General features: G+C 42.4%; 1 protein-coding gene across 1 annotated transcript in view; it reads right to left on the bottom strand.

Moving 5' to 3' along the window:
* Positions 1-22,194, bottom strand: part of lrba (LPS-responsive vesicle trafficking, beach and anchor containing) — a 176,218-nt gene that overhangs the window by 16,792 nt on the left and 137,232 nt on the right. The window contains exons 47-49 of the mRNA XM_085356880.1: positions 18,747-18,899; positions 5,864-6,031; positions 417-506 (exon numbers count right to left, since the gene is read on the bottom strand). Coding sequence (XP_085213006.1) covers positions 417-506; positions 5,864-6,031; positions 18,747-18,899 — 411 coding nt within the window. The remainder of the gene's footprint in view (positions 1-416; positions 507-5,863; positions 6,032-18,746; positions 18,900-22,194) is intronic.

Genomic DNA, 22,194 nt, shown 5'->3' with positions numbered 1-22,194 from the left:
AGCTCAGGTGGAAAATCTGGCTCAGACCCAGGTTTCCAGCACGAAGCTGTGCTTTTCTCCAGAAATCTCTTTCTAAACGCACATGCACACAAATATTTGTGATCTCTCCCTTTCACACACACCTCACTAATGATGAGTGAGGGGATGCTTTCAAAACCAAGGCTATTTTCCCACAGTGGTAGATGGAGAAAGCGGACACAAGGTAAAGGAAACATGAAAAGAGGAAAATTAAACAGAACAGTTCGGGGGGCAGAAAGGTTTTTGCCGAGTGCTGACCAGAAATCAAAGACAAGAACTGGACAGGTAGAAGAACTGATGATCAGCTGTTTTCTGACCCACCAGAGCTTAACCTGGAGAATTAAAAGATACTGGAGTATATGCATTCATTTTTGAGATGATTGTCAGTGTCTACTCACCACTTGCATGGCCGAGCTTCGGGGCGGGTGTGGCTCGATTAGCAACTGGCAGGGGGTTTGTCCGAAACTCCTAATCTGAGACTCCACAGCCTGAGTGGGGAGGAATAAAAACACAGAAATAAAGAGAGATGTTAGAGGTTTTCCTCTCACTCAAACTATTCTTTGATAATTGTGTCCTGCGATCTATTTCAATGAAACAATAACGGCTCAGTTTCTAAGTGAAAAATGGTTATATTCCACTCCGCTGTGTGTGAAGGTCATATTATTATCTGATAAATGCTACAACAATCTAAGATTAATGTCTAAAAGAAAACAAAACAAAGAGGAACACAAAAGCCCATAGAGCTAGGGAAAAATGCGTGCACTTGTGCTCAAGCACACATGGACACGGTCTACATATAAACACACTTTTTCACAGTCTGACACTCACTCTCTCTCGCACACACATTTACACACAAACACCAATTTCTCCTCCGCAACCACACAGAATCAGAGGAGGGCTGGGCAGGCGGGCTTGTAGGCTTGGTTAGGTGGTGTTAATGAAGAGGTATAGGACCATAAATGTCACAGCAGACGCCGGCTGAGCAGCCTCTGGACATCATCACACAGCTCACTGTCAGGCCAGCTAGCACGAAGTGGGAACACGCCCACAGCACGGTATGGACAGATGAGGCTACGCTAAAGTGCTGCAACACATTTGCCCACGATACCGTTCTGTAGGTTGAAAAAAGCCAAACATTTTAATTATTGTTACATTTATTAGCCTTGTTATTAACCAAATTATTGCTTAAATGTATAATAATGTCCCCTCCCCAAGAGTTATCGCCACAGACGTTTACTGAACAACAAGGAGAAAACCTGGGGAAATTTCAGAAAATGAAACCAGCAAATGCTGCTTCATGCACGACTATAGGAAGATGGTTAAAACTGTAGATGGCGCATTTGTGTTAATTAATCTTATTAAGGGTCGCAAGTGCCTCATTTAGGAAACATTTTGAAAAGCAATCACAGCCAGATAACACACGCAAGCATTCAAAATTTGCATGTGCACAAAATCCTCTTAAAAAACAGAAAATGATGCAATTCAGTCTCAGCAGAAATGTATATAACAATAAGAAGCAGACAATAGTAAGCAAAAGCAGTCCTGTGAGACAAACTCGGTGTGATGGATAGTTTGTAACAGGGACAGGAAGAGGGAAAATGACCAACACAAAATTGTGACAGACCCGTCAGTATGTTGGTGTGCTCTGTGACTGGCTGTGTAGGAGTGACAGCTTGTGTGTGTAGGCTGAGACGTTTGAGTCGACTTGGCGCAGCCTGAGAATGAGCTCATGGTTGAGGCCTGCGTATGGTATTTCCATGAGAAAAAAAAAACCAAAAAAAAGTTGGGAAATGAGTCTGCTCATACCCATTGTCTGAAACTAACCAGAAACCAGAGAGGCAAGTAGTGATTGTAACTGTCTATTACAAGGTTTCATCAGCCTCTTTAAGACCAAGAATCCAGCAACAAAAGCTCTACATCATGTTATTTTTATGTGAACACTGGTCTTTATACTTTTGTGCACTTTTAAGAAGCAATAAAATCTCAGGTTTCCTTCTTTTTTAGTCTACTTTTATACATTTACATCTGAATAAGAAGAAATTTACTCCAAAGCCTCTGAATAAGATGGTAATAATCCAGCGCTAGCTCATAAAATCCTTCGGCACAAACGCATGAGCAGTACTTCTTATGGGAGGCTAATTAAAATAGAAAAGAATTCATGGTTTTATTCATAAATTGCACAACAATGGTTGTGCTTGTTCATGAGACTGGAAGGGACAGTGTCCGTGTTAGAACAAGTGTCTGCGGTTTTGTGTTCAGGCCACAAGTGCATTTTCTACATGTGTGCAAGCATGCCAGATGTAAAAGGCGATGCTCCTGTTATGCAGTGATGTGTGATGTGCATTTATTAGCACTGGTCTGTAAGACTGGATTTAAAGGTCCGTCACAGTAAACTGATCAACACTGTGTAACACTATCATGACATTTCCCACCTCATCCACAGTTAGCCTTCTTGGTGGGAGGACATGTGACATAACTGCATTATTCAAGGTCAAAATGCTGCCCATCTCTTTGACTACACAGGAAAGCATTTTGCGTAAGCTCAAAGCCACTCAACCTATCTTCATTAAGTGCGTATTTGACATTTATGAGGCTGTGGAAGGCTGGAAAGTGGCTGAGTCTAGGTCAGCATGTCCTATCCTGTATGCCAATGCAATGCTCAGGTGATTATATGAGGGGCCTTCCACAAGGCCAATCTCTTTTGGGAGCATTGGCCCATGTCTGATGAAGGTTTTCTGTATTCTATACATTTAAATGGCCGAGACGCCCTCGGCTCAGATGTCTCAGCCTGTCCTTTGATTTACTCAGTCGCTTGACACGATAGATCTCCATGTAAAACATGCTGCTTTATGCAAATCAACCCCCTCCTCCAAGGGAAAGAAAAAAAAGACCAATAGTTTTGTATTTCTCACAAGCAGGAAACTGGACAGATTGTATCATTGGTTTTAAACGTCCACCTTAAAATACTGAGACAACTCTATGCAGAGGAGGTCACATTGTCCAGTGAAAATAAACCAGCAGGTTTTATGCTTAGTGAGTGACTTTGGCTTACTGTCGAAGCAGGTTGACTCACGTGGGCATATATTTCCAGTCTTCTGCCGAATTACGCAAACGGCAAACAACTCAAGCGGGGCTCTGTGTTTTGTCGCTCGTGTGAGAGGTGGTGGGATTTTCCATAATCACATGCGAAAGAGGGGAAGCCCTGTACAACGATGAGAAGGCTACACAGGGCGCGTTTCTCTTTATACACCGAGAGGCAACACAGATGTGCATGCAAGCCATCTATGTGCACACGCGCACACACAGATGAAATTTGGGGTGGGAGAGGGGAAGCAGGAGGTAGTGCAGGAAGTAATCATGGTTTTGAAAAACACAGCACTGGTCTCCACAGCACTCACTAATCTGTGCTGAGATATTCCAAACTTTCTCCCGGAACAGAAAAGCACACATAAACACACAACCGTGTGCATTTATGCTGATGAGCACACATAAATATACAAAGGTATACACATACCAATGAATGAATGTATACATATGCATGCATATGTAGAAACACATCAAGGTATGAGCCACACAAATCTTGTACGCGTGTATTTGTGTGTGGGCTACAGGGAGAGTTAGCCTCTGTGAAGCAGCATGGCAGGAATACAGAAATCAGCTCAGCAAAAATACAGAACCCTCCAGCCCGGTCTACTGCATTTTCCCACCTAAATATACACACACAAAAACGTACATGCACACACATCTGTGAACCGCCCCCCTGACACTGAGCAGCCCCGGGGCCTGTCCTAATGCGGGCTTGTCTGGCCGAGACCACAGCTCAGACTGAAACAGTTGTCACTCAGTAATGGCATACTCTAGGGACACTTTCAGACCCCAAACCCTCAGTCCCAAAGCTCCTGCAGCCCTCAGCCACCCCCAGCGCCCAGCCATGACGAGCCCCAGGCCTGGAACTGTGTTTCCACCTTCTGCATAGACAGGGCACGTTTCCTTCCGCACAAACACAGTTGAAGGAGAGCCTTGGATTAGCTCACTGGGGTAATGCTTGTTTGGTTTATTTAACTAATTAAAGTGCTCAGGGAGTTTTCTCCCAGCAAACTGCAATCAAAGCATCAGCGAGAGAGCCCGCGAGGACGAAACAACAAGAAACTTTTTTTTCCCCCTCCTCGAGGCAGGCTAACTTTACAGCATTACAGATATGATGACTACTGACTTTTAACATGAGCTTCTGTACTACGCTGCCACTGTAGTCTTTCAAAACATCAATTAATAATTTTAATTAAACTACACCAATATTCATGACTACACCCTGTATTTTCCAGACATTTCACACAAAAGTTTGACCCAGTGCACCAATACAGAACACTTCAAGCTAGAGACAGTTACACTAATTTGTTTATAGTAAAATGCTAAATGTGGTACCAAAGCCACAGACAAATAAAAACCTCATTCAGAAGCATACAAATCCTAAGTATGCATCCTTAAAGTCAGGAGTCGAAGATGCTTTTTCAATGCCACTCAAATCACAAGCACCTCCCTCTGAGGCCTGTGTGTGTGTATGTTGGTAGATTATCAATCCCATTGTCACTGGAACAGCTTGGCAGAAATAGTGGAGGCACCAGTGATCCAATTTTCTGCTCTGTGTGTGTGTGTGTGTGTGTTAAACAGAAGAATGGGTAATGGGCTGAGAGTGGAAATGACCGGTGAACCCAGATAATGAATCTGCATGTCTGTGTATGTGTGTGAGAGAGAGAGTGAATAAAGGCCAAAGCACATCTGGATGGGAATTGGGGTGAATGAGGTGATAAATCAAGGATCTACCCCTGGTGCCTGCGATGCTCCAGTCACTGAGCATGAAGGGCAGCAGTACAGTGGAGGCAAAGGGTGTTTGCCTGCTTAGTGTGTTCTGAACTTATCACCATTTATACGTTAGCACCATGGTGAGTCTCTCTTAAAAGTGAAAACGTGGCCTTTTCTTGACTGTTCTGTTCTTGTATTTAGGTGGGGCACCAAACAAACAAACAACGACAAAACTGTGAAGATGATCTGTTTGAACTTTAACTGAGATCCGCCTGCTCATTTTGTTTGCCCTTGTATTGGAGTTTTCTGTATGGATGTTTCCAGATCTCAGAAGTTGCCTACAAACAGCCACAACAACCAGTAATAAACACGAATAATCACTTAAAAGAAAGCCAACGCCTGGTTACTTTACTCTGGAGAGAAAAGAAATAGAATATGCACCCCTCTTGGCACTAAAATGCAGATGTCAAAAAGGCTGATGGGAGCAGGGTCAATTGGCCCGCTGCTGGCTAGCTGCCTTTTACAGCAGATTGGTGAAGTTGTCAGGCTTGTTTGGCTGTGGGCAAGCTAGCTGTGTTTTTCTTTTCAACACTGTGTTTTGTCTGGTTGCTTTCGGGCAGGACAGTGTTGCTTGTGTGTGCAGCAGTACAAAGTGAGTGAACTGAATAATGAATGAAAGCCAAGGAGGCGGCTTAAAGGCGTTAAAGTGGAACACTTGGTGGAGTGCTTTCAAAAGGTATCACACAAAGGAAAAGGCTTCGCTCAGCAATACTGTGTGGCAGATTGTTAGCTTAGCTCTCCCATGCCACTCTACAAGCACTTTAACATGGCTAATGGCATCAAAACCTTCCTGACATACAGATGCAGAGGGTGGACATGTGCTTTTATAATATAGCCAGATTAAGCGTCCATCTGAGAGCACTGCTGCTCAGGAGTACTTACCTCTAATATGGAATTTTTCTCCTTACTCAGCATGGTCTGCGAAGGCAGTTAAATCAGCTACGTGTATTAAAATGTGTGTGTGTTGATGCACGCACTGTATCACCTCTCTGAGCATGGGGTCGTTGATCGAGCTGAGGTTGACTGCGCCTTCATAGGTCAGATAATAGAAAACATTGAGGGCTCTGGCGGCTTCGGGTCCCTGCTGCTTGTAGCCGAAGATCAAATCGATCCACTGGTGAAGCTGGCAGGACACAAACTCGCTCTCCAGTGCCTTTAAAAAGAGGTGAAGCCGGAGAGTTAGGTTTATCTAGGATGTCAACAGATGCAACAAAAGGCAACTCCCCTAACATCCCATTACTGAACAGCAGTTATTACTAATACCCCTCAAAGGTGAATTTCTCAGAGAAAGCGGAATATTCTTCTAATTGTTCCTCTGACGGAATCTGCCAATGATTTCTATAACGAGCAAAAAGCACAGTAAATCCATATCTGATCATAAGAGAGCATCAAGACATTAGAGGACTCTTGTAGTTCATTAGGGAGCCATTTCAGCTTCTGTCTTTGTTCTTTTCTCTGCTGGTCGTGAGCGGATAAGAGCACCATGTTGCTCTCCTGCAGACGTCGTCATAACGCCACACATACAAGCCGTTTTCTCTCCTCATTAGCGGGCAAAGGAGGGAAAAAGCATTTATGGTTTCCTCATAAAAACCGACAATTGTGTTAATTTGTGTAAAGCTGCTGGCTCACAAAAGCCCTCTAAACACAACCAAATTAGAATGAGGCAGCCCTTGATTGTCATTGCTGCCTTGTGTCACATTAATTTGTGACAAAACATTAGCCTGCGCTACACTTAAATGGCAATTTATATCATTTAAATTTTTACTGCGGAGACCAGTGCATCCCTCACTTAAATGTGACTTTCTGACAGCTCATTCTGCATCTAATTCCTCCCCACTCTGTTAATTACGACTTTCAATCAGGGAGCCGAGCACACGTCTGAAGAGGAGAGTGTGCGCTTTAGGTGTGATGCTGGTTTTTAACGCTGCAGCTTGACTGACTAAATTTGTGATGCTGTCACGAATCTCATCATCCCAGCTGATGAGAACCTTAACAGTGAAACTGCATTTCGGTTCCCGGAGATGAAAAAAAAAAAAAAAAAAAAAAAAAAAAAGATCAATAAACAAAGATATAAAATGTTTTTATGGCTTAATGCTGCAATAATCAAACGTAAGCAAAGTCTGATCATCGTGTGTTTTCATTTGATTTAGCATTGCGCACAGATTGTGTGACTGTATACATTTGTAAGCGACACATTACTGCCCCTGTATTCCCCAGATGCATTATGTATGTTTTATTTAAAATGTCCCTGTATATACAGTAACTTATGAACACATAACAGTTTTAAAATGTTTATTACCCTGTGAGTAAGATGGATAACCACGGAGGCAATCAATCACAACTCAAATACAATAAATTTGTACGAATCCTTCGATGCAACAAAGAGCTTAATGGGAGTTTGACTGATTTTGTCCTTATAAATAAATCTCTGGTTTATAGCTAAGGTGTATCCAGCTACAGCAATGAGAGCAAAAGTTAGAAAAAGCTGATCTGGCACAGGATATCTGATGAAATTCAAATTCCTGCTAAGTTGGTCTTTGAGGCTCAAAATGTTTCAAACAATACCCGACCCTACTTTAAAAAGTGCTGTCTCGTGCACAGCTTGTCACTGATGTAGCATTAAGCAGCATGTTCTGTAGCATTATGTATTTTTTTATTATTTATTTATTATTTTCACATGTGAGAACTGTTCTGAAAGCTGCAGATTCAACAGAACTAGCAGGCAGAGGGATCTGTGTATTCCCTACTGTCTATGATCACACTCAAAAAACAAATCTAACCGTTAGTCTTAAGATAAAACAGAACACCCCTGGTCTAGACTCCATGTCTGTCTGCCTCTCTGGCATCGCCATAGTCACATTATGTCATAGGGCAGCCCTTTTTATTAATGTTACATGATAAGCCAGAAAAATCCTCTTTATTCAAACTCCCTTTAATAGCAGAGGTTGAGTCGTGCGTGTATCGTGTGTGTGTTTGTGTGCGTGTGTGTGAGGGAGAGATCAGTTCATTATGCACTAGGATTGACCTTTGACAGGCCCTGCTCCCCTGTTTCTAAAACTAAAGCTGGGGCTGATGGGCATTTAATGTGCACCGCAATCAACTGTCATTCAGCAAAGGGAAACAAAGAGCAGCCGTGTTATTGCAGCTCCCTCTCCTGAGGCCCACCTTTATGGAAATCATTTGCATGATCCATTTGGAGAGGGTGAAACAGAGTAAGTGAGAATTTGTGTGCGCTCTGCTGGAATTGGAAGTGTGTATCTGTTTTTGTATTTGTTTGGTTTGTCAATGTCTCCCTGACTCAAGTCTGGATGTAGGAACTTAACCTCAGCAGATCAAGCTTAGAGATTCAAAGAGTATCTGCCTGCAGTAGAAAAGCCACGATCGTATCACGTCAAAGGTGTCGGGTGTGTAAATTGTACGCAATAGCAGTGGTATCAGGCAGATTAGGATTCAACTACTTTAATCTGCCCCTTTATCTAAACTCGGGATTTTACATCATGAGCCGACGTCAGAGAAAACATCTTAATAGAAGAAGCTTAGGGAAAGGTGCCATTGATCAGACTCCACTGAACAGAATGAAACCAACAACAAACTCATCCAACACTTAATAGTACAGCTATAGTACAGGGAGCCACACACACACACACACACACACACACACACACACACACACACACACACACACGATAATTACACAAAGATCTAAATACAAAAGCAATCAAAATTTCTAAACCTCAGCACCAATAAAGCCTAAAATATTGAGTCATATTGAATTCAGTTGCAACAAATCAAATTCACAAATTCAGATCAGATTCACATCTGCCAAAAACACAAATGCTAAACCTTTAAACTCTAGAAACCAGTCAGTGACATCATCCTTAACATTCAATCTGCGAGGCACACCACTGCATTAGGCGACACTATGATTGACATGAGCCCAGTGCTTTATTTTGTTTTGGTTTTCTTGCTCTTCCTATAAAAACTTACACTCTGAGATCGAGAAGTCCCCATCACTGACATTGCTTAACTGTGTCACATTTAACAATGACAACTACTGCCAGCTACTTCAGTTAACCTTTTTCAAAATGTCATATTGGTGACTCATTTATTCACATTTTCGGATGGGAGGAGGGGAAGCAACAGAGTAAATACAATTTTTTCCCATTTGCCTTTTCACAATAATAAAATTATATACTCAGAAAATACCACACAATACTATGCAGGTACTCAATAAACCTAATTTCGATTTATAACAAGAAGATTACACCTAAGGAACATATTTATAATCCATCAAAGAAACCTAAGTGAAGTACAGAAATTAGGCATGTTCTGATAACTCATTAACAATGTGTCATGTGAGCAGCTGTGGAGACGTTTCCACATGTGGTGCCACACTGTGGAAACAGTTGAGCAGAAGGTTGAGGCAGATAGTAGATTCCTGAGGTGGGATCTGGTGCCACTTTAGGAGAACCAGGCAGGATTATTGATGGGCCAATTAGCAGCCAGTGTGTGTGTCATCCCCATCCACAAGGGACTCTCTGATAATTAATGAATAATTTAGCATGCCTTTATGTAAATGCTAGAAGGGGGTAGAAGTAACTGGAATCCCACATTCCTATTGTTACAGATTTGACAAAGTACACCTTCGAAGCACAGGGGAGGGTGGGGTGGGGGCAAGGGGGTCCCTTTTGTTGTGTGCTCTGATTTGTTTCCAACAGCAACAATAATTTGGAATATTCTCCTAAGGAGAAGAATGATACATTTACCCAAATCATTTTTCCCCATCAAAGCCGCCATGTATTCAAATGCATATAATTATATAGTCTTTGTGAACTGCATGCTTATTTTGCTTGTGTTCCAGCATGCCGCGCTGTGATGTGGATTCCAATGAAAATGTATCATAATGAACAAGCCTCGTCTGCGTGCAAGGCTCGGGTTACTTTAATCCCTTCCTTTGTGAAACATCTGTAGCTGGAGTGTAGACTTTAAGTTTAGAAAGAAAACCCAAAACACTCAAAAAGAATGACAGTTTGACTACATGTCTGTCAATATGTTACTCTTTAGAGGGACCTGTACTCTAGACTGAGGATTTAAAGACATACAATCCTAATTTAAGACATCAGACAAGAAACACCAAGTGATTGCAATTAACCAGCTGGTGGACATTAAACTGGGGTTGCTTTGAGTCCTGAGAAGCAAAACTGAGAGCGTCTGATCTCGAGTCAGTAACCGGCCCACAGCCTCATCTTGAAAAGCTTTTTCTGCTCGCAGGTGGGAAATTTATTATCTTTATTTTAACCTCATGTGGGACCTCTTGTAGTGATTATCTTTGCTCTGCTTAAAAGGAAAACTGCGTGTCCATACTACAGGTTTACGCTGGGCCTATCTGTGAAGGTTCTGTGCCTCGCAGTGGTTTGCGGTTAGCTTTATGGTCTGGATTGAGCTGGATTTCACTTCAGTCTTAACGAGGTGACAGTGAACGCTTTCCTCCTTGCCTCACTGGTCCTTAAAAACCCTTTTAAGGACTTATGGAGAGCTGTCCGTAAGGATGTTAAAACATCACTTAACAAATCAATGCGCTCATTTGCATGCCAACGGTGATGCAAGTGTATGTTGCACGTGCGTGTGTCGCCGATGGTGTGGGTGTGTAATTAAAGGCACATGTTGTGTGCAGAGCCGTTGTCAGCGGCAGACTGTTTTCATTCGTATTGATTACGGATGTATAAAACAAACACTTGTCAGATTTGGATACATTAAAATGACTGTTTCAGAACAAGCTGATTAAAAACATCCTGAAAACCACATTCAGTACGCTTGACAGTCAAACATCGTGTTTTCACGTTTAAAAATGATGATCCAAGGACACTGAATCGGTAGTCGGGACCAAGTTTTGTTTAGTCATATTCTTTTTGGGCATTTTATTAAATCAAATCATAAATCCGCCCATCAAATTTATATTTTAAACGACATCTCTAATGGAAACTGGCCTAGTAGTTTTACCTTAGTACAGCTTTATTATCTCACTTTTTGATTCTCTTTTCCTTCTCCAAGTTCAGCAGCCTGATTTCCTTCTCCCTCCCTTCTATTTGTTCTCCCACTTACCCCTTTCTTTTCCTCTACCAGTCATTTGATCCTAAGGATCAACTCCTCTGGAGTTTCCTTGCCCTGAGGTTGACAAGCACTCTGATTAAAGGGCTTATTAGCTTGCAGAAAATGAGAAGCTAATTGTCATTGTGAAGCACGCAGAGGAAGCCTGTAAACAGCTAGAAGAGAGGGGGCCCCCAACATAGAAAGGCAAGGGGGGCGTATGACGTAAGGAATGAGATCCTTAAAGCAGCCATGCAGCTAACGAACCATTTCCTTTATTCTCATATTCACACACACCAAGAAAAACCCAGATGGGCCGCGTGTGTTACTTCAGTCCAAAACCCCACCTCCTTTCCGGCTCAGCTAATTAGACAGGTCGCAACTGTGAGAGTTCTGGATATGGTTCAGTGGAGGAGGCACTCGTCGGCAAGTGGAACCTGAAACTCTAACCCTAATTCTCAGCTGCTCTCTCCTCCCATCCTTCTCATTATCTCCCGACCACTTAAAAAGCAAGAATATCATGTTAAGGGGTGAAAAGAAGCAGAATGAGTAGTGATTGGGAAAGTCGCCACAAAACAAACACATCATGGTGGATTTGATCCAACTTACAGCCCAGACAATGGAGTAAACACTACTGATTGGGTGGCACTGAATCCAAGTTAGATAACAATAAAACTGTGGTGTCTGCATCCATTTAGATTTAAGTTCATGCATGACTGTAAAAATGCAAACTAAACAATGATGCCTTAAAAAAAATACATTATTATTACAATTGTTATTAAAACAACTGCTAACATTATTATCATTATTATTACTACTACAACTGGCAAGAACCAAGAGAAGCTAAATCTTAAACACTGTTCACAAGCACCTGCGAAGGACATAACCATCTGTCCACCTCCACTCCAAAAGCCTAACAAGCTAGCAAATACTTCACCGGTGCCACAACGCAATGGGATCAAGTGAGCAAAAGCTAAGTCAACAGTAAGAGCTGATTACACACAGAAACGCTGAAGAGGGCTTCTGCTTCTGGATGAAAGAATATTTGGATAGCTGTTGAGAGAGGCATTATTGTCTCAGATGATTACAGAGTTGGCTGCAGGACTGTGTGGAGGTGTGGAGGCTTCTCAGCACAGATTGGAGATGATTAGGATGAATGGCTCAACTGATCAGCTTGAGTGTAGTTAGCCTTCAAGCAGAGGTTATTAGGGTGTGGGGTTATGTGGAGCTGCAGCTTGTTAGTGCGAGACTGTCTGCGTATGTACGTGACTAGCAGCTCCAAACCATAAATACATCCTCAAGGAAACCCATGGACTATGCTCATGAAATGTAGAAGGAATATGCATGAATTCAATGTGACACATTTTGCTTCATTTTCAGAAATATACCGTTACAAAACTAAATAAACACTCAGAAAATACCACAAGAACAAGAGTATACAGCAAAGCATCCCTGCTTTGCGCTAAATTCTAACAAAGTGTCCTAAAAAAAACACCCTAAAATAAGATTGCATCCAATTTCCATCACACAATTTTATTCATGCAAGCCTTTGTTTTTGAATATGTCAGTCATCTTCTGGGGTCTTTGAATGTTTACACGGCATTTCCTGGGAACCTATACAACAGCTGTATGGCTATTTCCTTCTCGTATGGATAATATAAGTATGACAAAAACGTCTTAAAGAATTTATCTGCGTTCATGCTCCAAGAAACACACCCTTTGCCCCAACTCAAACGAATAAGTACAAGTGTTTCTTTAAATAAAGCCAGGATTACAAACACGGATATTCAGGAGTCTGAGATGCAGCACAGAATAATGCTGCAAAAAAAGTGCCTCAGTACACTTTGGCAGAAGTAAAATGAAAGCATGGAGGAGTGCAGGAAAGGGAGAAAAACAACATTAGTGAGTGAGTATGTCAGCAGGAGTAGATCATCCCATTTCTCAGGCTCTCATCGGGTCCGCCATTACGTCATCGAAAGGGAGGATAAACGAGGGGAGGGGGAGATGAGCAGGCAAGAGAGGGAGGCGAAGAAGAAGGGGGGACAGCTCGTAAAACACCGAGCACACAGTAAACATGTCTGCCCTTATGCATGACAATACCCCTTCAGTGAGCGCTGCCTGATATTAGCCAGATAACCTCCCTCTACCCCACGTGCTAGTTCCCATCCAGCAACAAGGCTTTCAGTGGAGACGCCAGGGGAATAGATTAGCACTAGGCTAACATGGCAAACTGTCTTCTATTACCGGGGGCCACTCTGGGATAGACGACATTAAGGTTTTCACTCACTCAGTCATTCACAAGTGCACAAGTATTTCTTAGTGGTTAGTGGCTGGTCGCTGCAGTGGTTTACCTCAGCTCATGCATGGGTTCCTGTGGGGTTACTGTGAGAATAAGATGTGGAGGCTGGTGGGAACGGCATTATGCGAGTCCCAGCGGGTGTCTGATCAGAGAGTGCAGTACGGATGAGAGGTGAATGTAAACAGTCGTGATCTTTGACTTTGTGTAGCTGGTGGTCTGAGCTGGGGAGCGATCATGTCTGGCTGTGTGACTTGTGGGAAAAAATGCAAGACACATTTTTGTCTTCTGAGTCTACTCGCTTACATTTCGGATCGTTCCTACACAAATCACGCTTTACAGTAAACTTCCTAAAATCTTTATCCAAGTCTTTCAAACTATGTTGTCAACTTAAAAAAAAAATCTTATGTATAAGATTTTCATGTCTTAATGTAATAACATGCCTGCTGAATAACGGGTTTCTTGATTGCATAGTTTTTTGCAAAGTGTTAATGGCTGTCAGCACATAAAGCTGACAAACTTCAGATTTCAAACAAGTTGAGAGTGCAAGGCTTGGGGGGTAAAGGTGATATGTCTCAAATAAATATGACATTTGTCTTTTAGCAGCCATGTAGATGTACCTCTGCGGGCAGGATTACTGTGATGACATCACAATAACAGCTGTATGGCCGAATGACAAAGTATGAAACACACTCACATCACTGTCCACTGCAAACATCATAATTATGATTATATCAATATTTTCATTTTAACTGCAACAGAAGCAAAGCTAGAGTTATCCAGTGCTTGTAGAGGTTCATCTACCTGAGTCTAAATGCTGGAGCTTTTAAATGCACTGACATGGGAACAAAGGTCTTAAAATAAAAGCAAAGACATCACTGATAAACTCTTCAGTAATGGATAACAGAGTCACTCAAAGCTTGTTAGCACAATCTGACTGGACCATATACACACACTATATGTGCAACTGGTTAGCAACAGAGCTAAGCTCCAGACGTTACTCTCAGACATCAGCAAACATTTATAATTCAAGAGAGCTAAGATGTATACTAGCAGCCGCAGACTAATGTGTGCGGCATGTGAGGATGACTTAGGTCATAATAATCCAACATTACAGGAATAATGCACTATTCTGCCTGGCAATGCAGAGAGAAGCCTCTTGACTTCAGATGTTTTCAGTTTAGCAAGTTTGCACTGAAATGATGATTATGTGTTTTGCATGAATGATTGATAGCATGGGTTTCAGTGCCCTGAGCACTCTAATGTGCTAGGGTCATATAATTACAACTTGTGGCTATAGAAGCTACTCTTTAGCAAAGCTTGCAAAGTGTTCCTTGAGATCTAAAGCAGCATATAGTACATAATGCGTTGTAGTGACATCACAGTCACACTGAAAATCCGAGTAGTTTCTTATATTATAGCACAGGAATAAACCGTGCACAGAAATTCAACAACATGACAGTTTCAGAGTTTCTGCATAGAGTAAGTAAATCAATGGGAGGCATAATGGTCGTCTTTGATGAGTTACACAAGGTTCTTTGGCATCCAACACCCACAGTGTCTTCTTGTGGCCAGCATTCTCTGTGGCATTGCTTCTGACCAATCACTCAGCTGCCTTTTCCCATTCACAAAGACGAAAGGCTCCCTCTTTCTGTGAGGCCAGTATAGCTGATGCCTCTGTCACTCCTTTGAGCGAGTTGACACTTTATAAGACGGAAAAGGCCAAAAGTAAAGCATGCCCGTCTCTCCCATGTGTGAGGTTTGCAGGTCTGTCAGCAGCGCAGCAAGAGCACAGATGAGTGAAAGAAGCCAAACAGCTGAAGCAGGGAGCAGCAAATAAGCACTGGAGAGTTTGGTTAAATGGCAACACGAGAAAAAAGTAACAAGAAGCCTCGGCAAGTGCATGTAATGGCAACCATGGAGTTAAATATGTCTGATTAGACAGCTTCACTTTTTTTTAATAATGAAACTATTATTGTGATTGTAACCATATTACATTTTAGGCACAAGCTGATTGGTGATTATAAAGATTTCATCCAACACCAATGTCTGTCTGCATTCGTATATTAGTTTAACATTGATCTATGCACAATAAAATAAAAAAACAGCAGTGTTTAGCTCAGTCTAGCATCACGATATACCCACAGCAGATGGCTGCTCTAACAGACTGTGGTTTAGCCCGCCCCATCTCAGTAGCTCCAGTGAAACTTGGAGCCATGACAGCAAAGGTAAACACTGATATGGAGACAAATAACAGTCAAATTTACACGAGCATGCACACAAGATCACCTGCTATCGCTCTAATGGTTAGCAGGCCTGAAAAGCGAGGTATGGTCGTACATAGTGGAATGTCAGAGCGGCTGACAGTGCCCAGAGAAATGTAGTTATCTGGTGGAGGAGGGATCAAGTTCTTAACCTCTCCTTCGACCCCCTGGTAAAAACAACAAGCAGCCCCTGATCTCCGTGGCATGCTGCCTCAAGACCCCTGTGTCTCCACAGGGATGCATGTGTGGATGTGTGATGGACCACGAAAAAGGGAGTGTGCCTTTACAAGAAAGCATTTAAGTATACTGTGTAGGCACTTCCCTTAAGCCGCGGAGGTGCTGCTCCGCCTCCTCCCCCAAAAATCCAACTATTCTTCAGACCTGTGGTTTTCAAGTGGAGCCTTCAGTGTTGTGTAAGACATTTGTTGAACAATAAACTGTCTAGGCATAAACTTGCAGTTAATCTGTTGCCATGCAACACACTTCCTGCTAAACATTAGCGATAACTTATGACACTTCTAAAGGAAAGCATTATGAACCCGGCTACAGTTTGATGGTAGGCTTATATCATCTTTTTTTTTTACCCCCCCAACCAACCATGAAACTCTGAACAACAAAAACAAGCTGCCGATTTGCGGAGCAGCACAATCCTTTACTGTGAGAGGCTTTTAATGGCCTTTCCAGATTGGGCCCTAATTAGCTGTTAATCATCTAAGGCTCATAACCAGAGTGGAGACAGCAGGCCTGTGTGTGTTTGTAAGCGAGTGTGCATTTGCGTGTGTTTGCGTGTTCTCTCCTGCTGTCTATCCCTGTGTTGCAAAGCCATTAGCAGCAGACAAGCTAAAGAGAGCCAAACAGCCCATTAACTCCTTCACTCTTCCTCTCTCCTCTCTACCACGCTCATCTCTTTCCCAACAGTACCACAGTTGCCAGCTGACACCCTCTAATGCCAGCTATCTGTCATGACCAGAGACCTGTCCACCCACACATCCCTCCCTGAACCTTGGTGCTGTTTCTATGTGATCTGTAGCATACGACTGGGCCTCTTAAAATGGTAAAACTACAAAGACAAACTGCACTCCCACACTCACAATCCCAGCTTTTTTTATTATTTTAAGCGAAACCAACAGATTCCAGGAAGTGATTCAGTCCAAATAAATTAGAAAATTATACTTAAACTGACATTTGATAGCAAAGCTTTTATTCACAGTCCCTCTGGGATGAAACCTATTTTCCTAAGCTTGTTATGTTTCTGTGCACCTACACCTGCCTGCTGGTTGTACGTTGGATCAATATCTCAGTTTGGAGAAGGAGAGAGAGAAAAAGCAGAGCGAAATTTTACCAGTTTGAAAGCAGCATTACTAGTATGGCTGCAGACAAAATAGAGTCCAAATTGCATCTGCAGTGCCAAATGGAGCACAAAGGACAGAAGCAAGGGGGAAAAATGAAGAAGTAGAGGAGACCAGACTGGCACCGGTCCATGAGTCATTTGGTACCAGGCCGTGCGAGTGAGAGAGGGTGTGAAGTTCATGATTTTCAGGGTTTTCATTGGTTTTTAGCATTATTTTTTTTATCATTTTTATCGTTATCTCTGTTTCCCTAGATCTTTTCCCATGTGTTACGAATAAATCTTTTTTTTTTTTCCTCGTACCAGTACTTGCTTTATTTTATTTATCTGCGACTCCATGAAAATACTGTCGGACATAAAACTTTGCCAACTGTGGCGCAAAAAAGGTTGGGGACCGCTGTTGTAAGGCATGTATCTTGTAAGGCGCTACTACAGCACTGTGAACAAGCATTAGGCAACAGTGGTGAGGAAAAACTCCCTTTTAACAGGAAGTAACGTCTGACAGAACCTTTTAATTTAAGAAACTAAATAAAAACAATCCAAAACTTTTTAAACTTCACGCCATTAAAAAAAAAAAACAGTTGGACTAGTGGTTCTGTTTTTTGTTTGTTTGTTTGTTTTTTTAATGCATAACAATTTCCCAAATATCTGTCAAATATAATCCTCATTTAGCACAAATGAAAACTCAACTTTTCCTCCCCGTGAGTATAAAACACTGCACAACAGCCTGCAACGCTGCCGCCACAACAAGCGTCCCTCTAATACATCCACAGCGGGCTGCATGCTGACAGCCAAAAAGAGGGAAGTGTGTGATTAATGATAGCAGCATGGTCATATCAGCAGGCTAGCTAACAGACCCCCACCATAAGACTGCACAGGTCACAGAGCACACCCAGCATCATCAGCACCCATTACTACTGTGGGCACACATCACACATGGAGCTGCCACTGCTTTTACCCCAAATATGTAACTGAGAGCGAAAAGTGGCCTGCGCTAGGCTCCAGATTACATTGCGTTATAACCCACAGTTTAGTTTTCTTCTGTAATTGTGTTTATGCAGACAGACAGACAAAATTATGAATAAGCTTTATTTGTAAGGGGACAGCTGTCCTTTCACTGTCAGTATGAAGTTAAAATGTTTTAAAGATAAAAGGGCTAAAAGCATAAATGATAAGCAATTTCAGCAAAGCAGAAGAGAAAATGTTAACCCCCCATCTGAGGCTCCTAGATCTTCTAGCGCTGAGAAATCTGATCCAAAGTGTTACCTTAGTCTCCCAACAGTGTGTGTGCATGTTGTGTAAAGCACAGAAGAGAACATCTAGAGTATAATGAAAACACGGCAGCCACTCTGACAACATCTGACGTGAATATACACACAGAATATTTCTGCCTTTGGCCAGGCGGACCGGAAAGGGAGATCAGAAAGTGGATACTGCATAATTATTCTGCACAAAAACACAGTTGCAGTTGCACACACCAGCATGTTCCAGATGTGTATGAACAGAGCAGAGAGAGGGACCGTGAGGCTGCATGGGGATATTAGATGGGGCAGAGCTGGATCAATTTGCCGGCAAAGCAATCTGAAAGTTGGGACACGTGAGAGGAGGGGAGGCTCGGGTAACAGGAAGAACTGTGTGAAGGTCAGGAAATAACACTGTCTCTTTAAATTAGCATTTCCAGCTAAGCTTGGGGCTCAGATGGCCTGCGCCATGTGCCATATGAGGAAGAAAGAAAACAAGGCTATACATGAATGACGACACAAAAACTTTTTTTCTTGCCTAGACTCTATGATGGCTTCAGTATATTTTTAATGCACACTTGCTTTAACCTGGATCATACATGGGACACAGCATTCAGGTGTACTTTTCTTACCAGTCGATTAATGCGCACAAACTCTTCTGGGGTTTTGGCCCAAGGTGGCAGATCAACATCAGAGACTACAGTGCCATCCTCCATCACTCCCAGGCTGTAATTGCTGGCGTTAACAAACATCTCAGGCAGATAGTAGAACTCTGGGATCAGCTCCTGAAAGGGTAAAGCACAGACACATAAATGAACACACACTGGTTATCGGGAGAAAAGGGGAAAAAAAAAGCAGTTTGAGAATCTGCAACAGTTATCGGACATGATGCTGCAGCTGTAGAAAGCTCTGCATAATCACCAATGGAAATTTAGAATAACGGCAATGCTAGATCTGAACATGATGTCCAAGAAGATAAAGGGTATGTTCACCCCTGGGTCTGTGCCTCACAAAAGGTGGCCCTGAACCAGTTCAAATAATCAAGGTACCGCCCTCACATGTGAAACAGTGCTGTGTGGGTGTGAAAGGAAAGAAAGCAACTGGGCTGGTGCTTCTACAGATGTCAGGGAGTAAATAAGTAGAAGCTTTACCCCCCCCAAAAAAGAGTGTAAAGTCCTGTGAGTCTTGATCAGCATAAATTTGATGAGTGTGGTTTTGCAGACTCCAAGTCAAACTGTGGGCTAAGGGAGGTGGACGGCCTCCCCAAATTAAAGCACATTATGTTACAACTCAAAAAGCCCTTTTGAAGTGTTGAGTAACTCTTTAAGAAGAACAAGAGCAGGGAAAATAAACACAACGAAGCAGCACTGCTTTTGTATATAGATAGAATTGCTGTATTGTTTTCTGAATGGCAGAATTATTTGTGGAAATTACATGACGCTGGTCTGTTGTAAAAAGCCTCTGAGTGCACTCGGCTGTGGTTTCTCCCTATTCTGATGCAATGATCATATTCTTTGTGTCTAAGAAAAGAAAAAAAAAAAGGTTCACTTCTGATTTTCCCCTCTCTTCCACAACAACAAAGAAAAGTCAGCTAAATTCTCGTCTTACTATGATGATTTTATTTGGCTGTCACAAACAACACAGCATGTTTTCAATCTGCACGAGAGTGAAGAGAAATGCAAGTATGACAGGAGATGTAACCCTATATGTTTAGCCATTTGTCATTCTAAACAAAGCAGAACTTGCCACAGTGAGTATAAACATTAAGATTGTGTTTGAGCTTAAAAACATGTAGATAAATCAACAACGCTTCCCAGGCTTTAGCTGTTGTGTTATTGTTGTGGGTACGTCTCACAAACTTCGACACAATCAGGACACGGGAAGGTTCAGTTCTTGGCTGTGTCATGCAAATAAGGAAAGGAAAGTGGAGCGTGAAATATATGGTATTTTGCATTTTTCCCCAATAGACTGAAAAAAATGAAGGGAAAGCAAAGTGCCTTGAAGTGCATTCTGTCTTATGGTCAGCAGGGGGCAGTTGCAAAAAAAGTCAGATTATAAAGCATCTATGGAAAAATTACCCTTCATCCTATTTGACTGGGGAAAGCAGTAAACAGTTGACACATGCATTTATACTTTCAATCACTAATTTATATTCTTAGTGAATAAAACAGGATGATCATTTCCATATTACAGTCCTCATTAGAGTCCAAAAAGATGCTGTAAGATGAGTGTGATGATGGGCAAATTCTGATCTCAAGCCAATAAGACAGGACTTCACAAACCAGTGGGTGATGACTTGGTCCTAATTCAAATTTTTAATATACAGTCCATGTGCTCTATGAAGACTTGACAGGTTTTGTGTAACAAAATACATAATTATATGAACTATAACTATCTATAACTACATTCACCTGCATATACAGAAAACACTATAAAGAATCAATTATGGGCATTTCTAAGGGAATTTGGTGACAAACATGTTAATAACCTAGCATTAGAAATGAATGGCCTACCTTCAAAACTAAGTGGGGATTGGCTGACAGCTAACACTCAAAGCAAAAAAAACCAAAAAACTAAACTCGGAAGTCAAGAAGCATTTTGAAAAGATTCAATTCTTAGCATATGTAACATGATCTTTACAAATACAAGCAAATAATAACATTCCTCTTATCAAATTAGCTGCACAATATCTCCCCCTCTCATTAATGGGGTGAAAAGATCCAATCAAATGAGCAAGCAAACACACAGCTTTAAAACAACACGGCACTTCCTCACTTCTGAAATCTCTTCACTCCACAAAAGCTGACCTAAAACTAAAGGTCACCTTCTTAACGAGGCCTCCTGCTCACCCGGGTTCACCGGCTACAGCCTGCTGTAAATTTGAGCAGGAGAGAGCGGCACCCGTGCACGCACGCATGCACATACCCCAACGAAACCTTGAGGGCTTCGCTCCCCAACACTCAAGCCTGCCTTACATGGACCATTATGTGCAGTGGCCCTTTTGCTCCAGCCTGGTCAGAGGCCAGCCCCTCTGATCCCCAATCCTGTCCTGTCATGGGTCACTGGAAGGGGCTTTGGCCTCTGGGCTCTCCAGCTACACTTCCACTGTTGCTACTTCTAACCCCTCTTCTCTTGTGTCTCCCCCTTCTGATGCCTGTGGGCTGAGGCTAGGGGTCAGGGGATTGGGGGTGGCAGGTCATTCTAGCGTCACCCAGGCTAGAGACACATTGAATCTAGGTGTTGTAGCCCATTATCACCCCTTCTTTAACAGTGGCGTATGAAAACACAGGGGCTTTTTGCCCTCTGGCAGAGACAGAGGGTTGCCATCAATGGTCCCAATACTAAAGCTAAATGGTGTACTTACCCTACTGAATTGATACATCTCACTCCTAATTCCTCTACTGCTTAAAAGAGGAATTAAGCAATATGGATGCGACTGGACTGCATCCAGTTGGTTGCACACATTCATATTTTGAGCAAAAACAGAAAAAGGAGCATGAATGTGTGCATCCAACTGGATAAAGTCGACAGATTTTCATTCAAAATATGCTAAAAATTCAAGCTGAACATGGAAACAAACTGACGACGTCCAGATTTCCTCTTTGTTTTGATCTGAAGTTGAGCTCTCACAGTTTGATCCACATTGACAGGTTGAGACTAAGAGAGCAAACTAAGGCTGTTGTTGGGCTTTTGCAATCAAGCATTGGCCAGCTACACAGTAACACAATCCACATGTTTTATCAGAGGGATGCGGGAGGGGGGTAAACGCAATCAAGCGTCAAAACCCCCAACACCACTGCTGTTCCCCCATCCAGTGACCCAGTGCCGGGAGAGCAAGCAAAACTCAGCTTTGACAGAGAATGTCTGAGTGTAGTTGTAAATGTTTTAGGAGAGCAGTTAAAGTGTGCGCTGGGGGTTCGAAGGCGCTTGGTATGAGAATGACCTGTGCCGTTTCAGGGTAGATCCGTCGGCGCAGCAGAGTTTGGGGGCCCAGTGGGCAGGGATTCAAGTCCATGTTATAGCTGACTGAATCTGAGACAGACGGCTGGGACAGATGAGGATTAAACCAACGCTTTGATC

This window comes from Diplotaxodon limnothrissa, linkage group LG6 (assembly GCF_057381915.1).
Source record: "Diplotaxodon limnothrissa isolate DT_005_m linkage group LG6, D_limnothrissa_male_GT1.1, whole genome shotgun sequence".
Taxonomy (NCBI): Eukaryota; Metazoa; Chordata; class Actinopteri; order Cichliformes; family Cichlidae; genus Diplotaxodon; species Diplotaxodon limnothrissa.
This window is presented reverse-complemented; position numbering and strand designations above follow the sequence as displayed.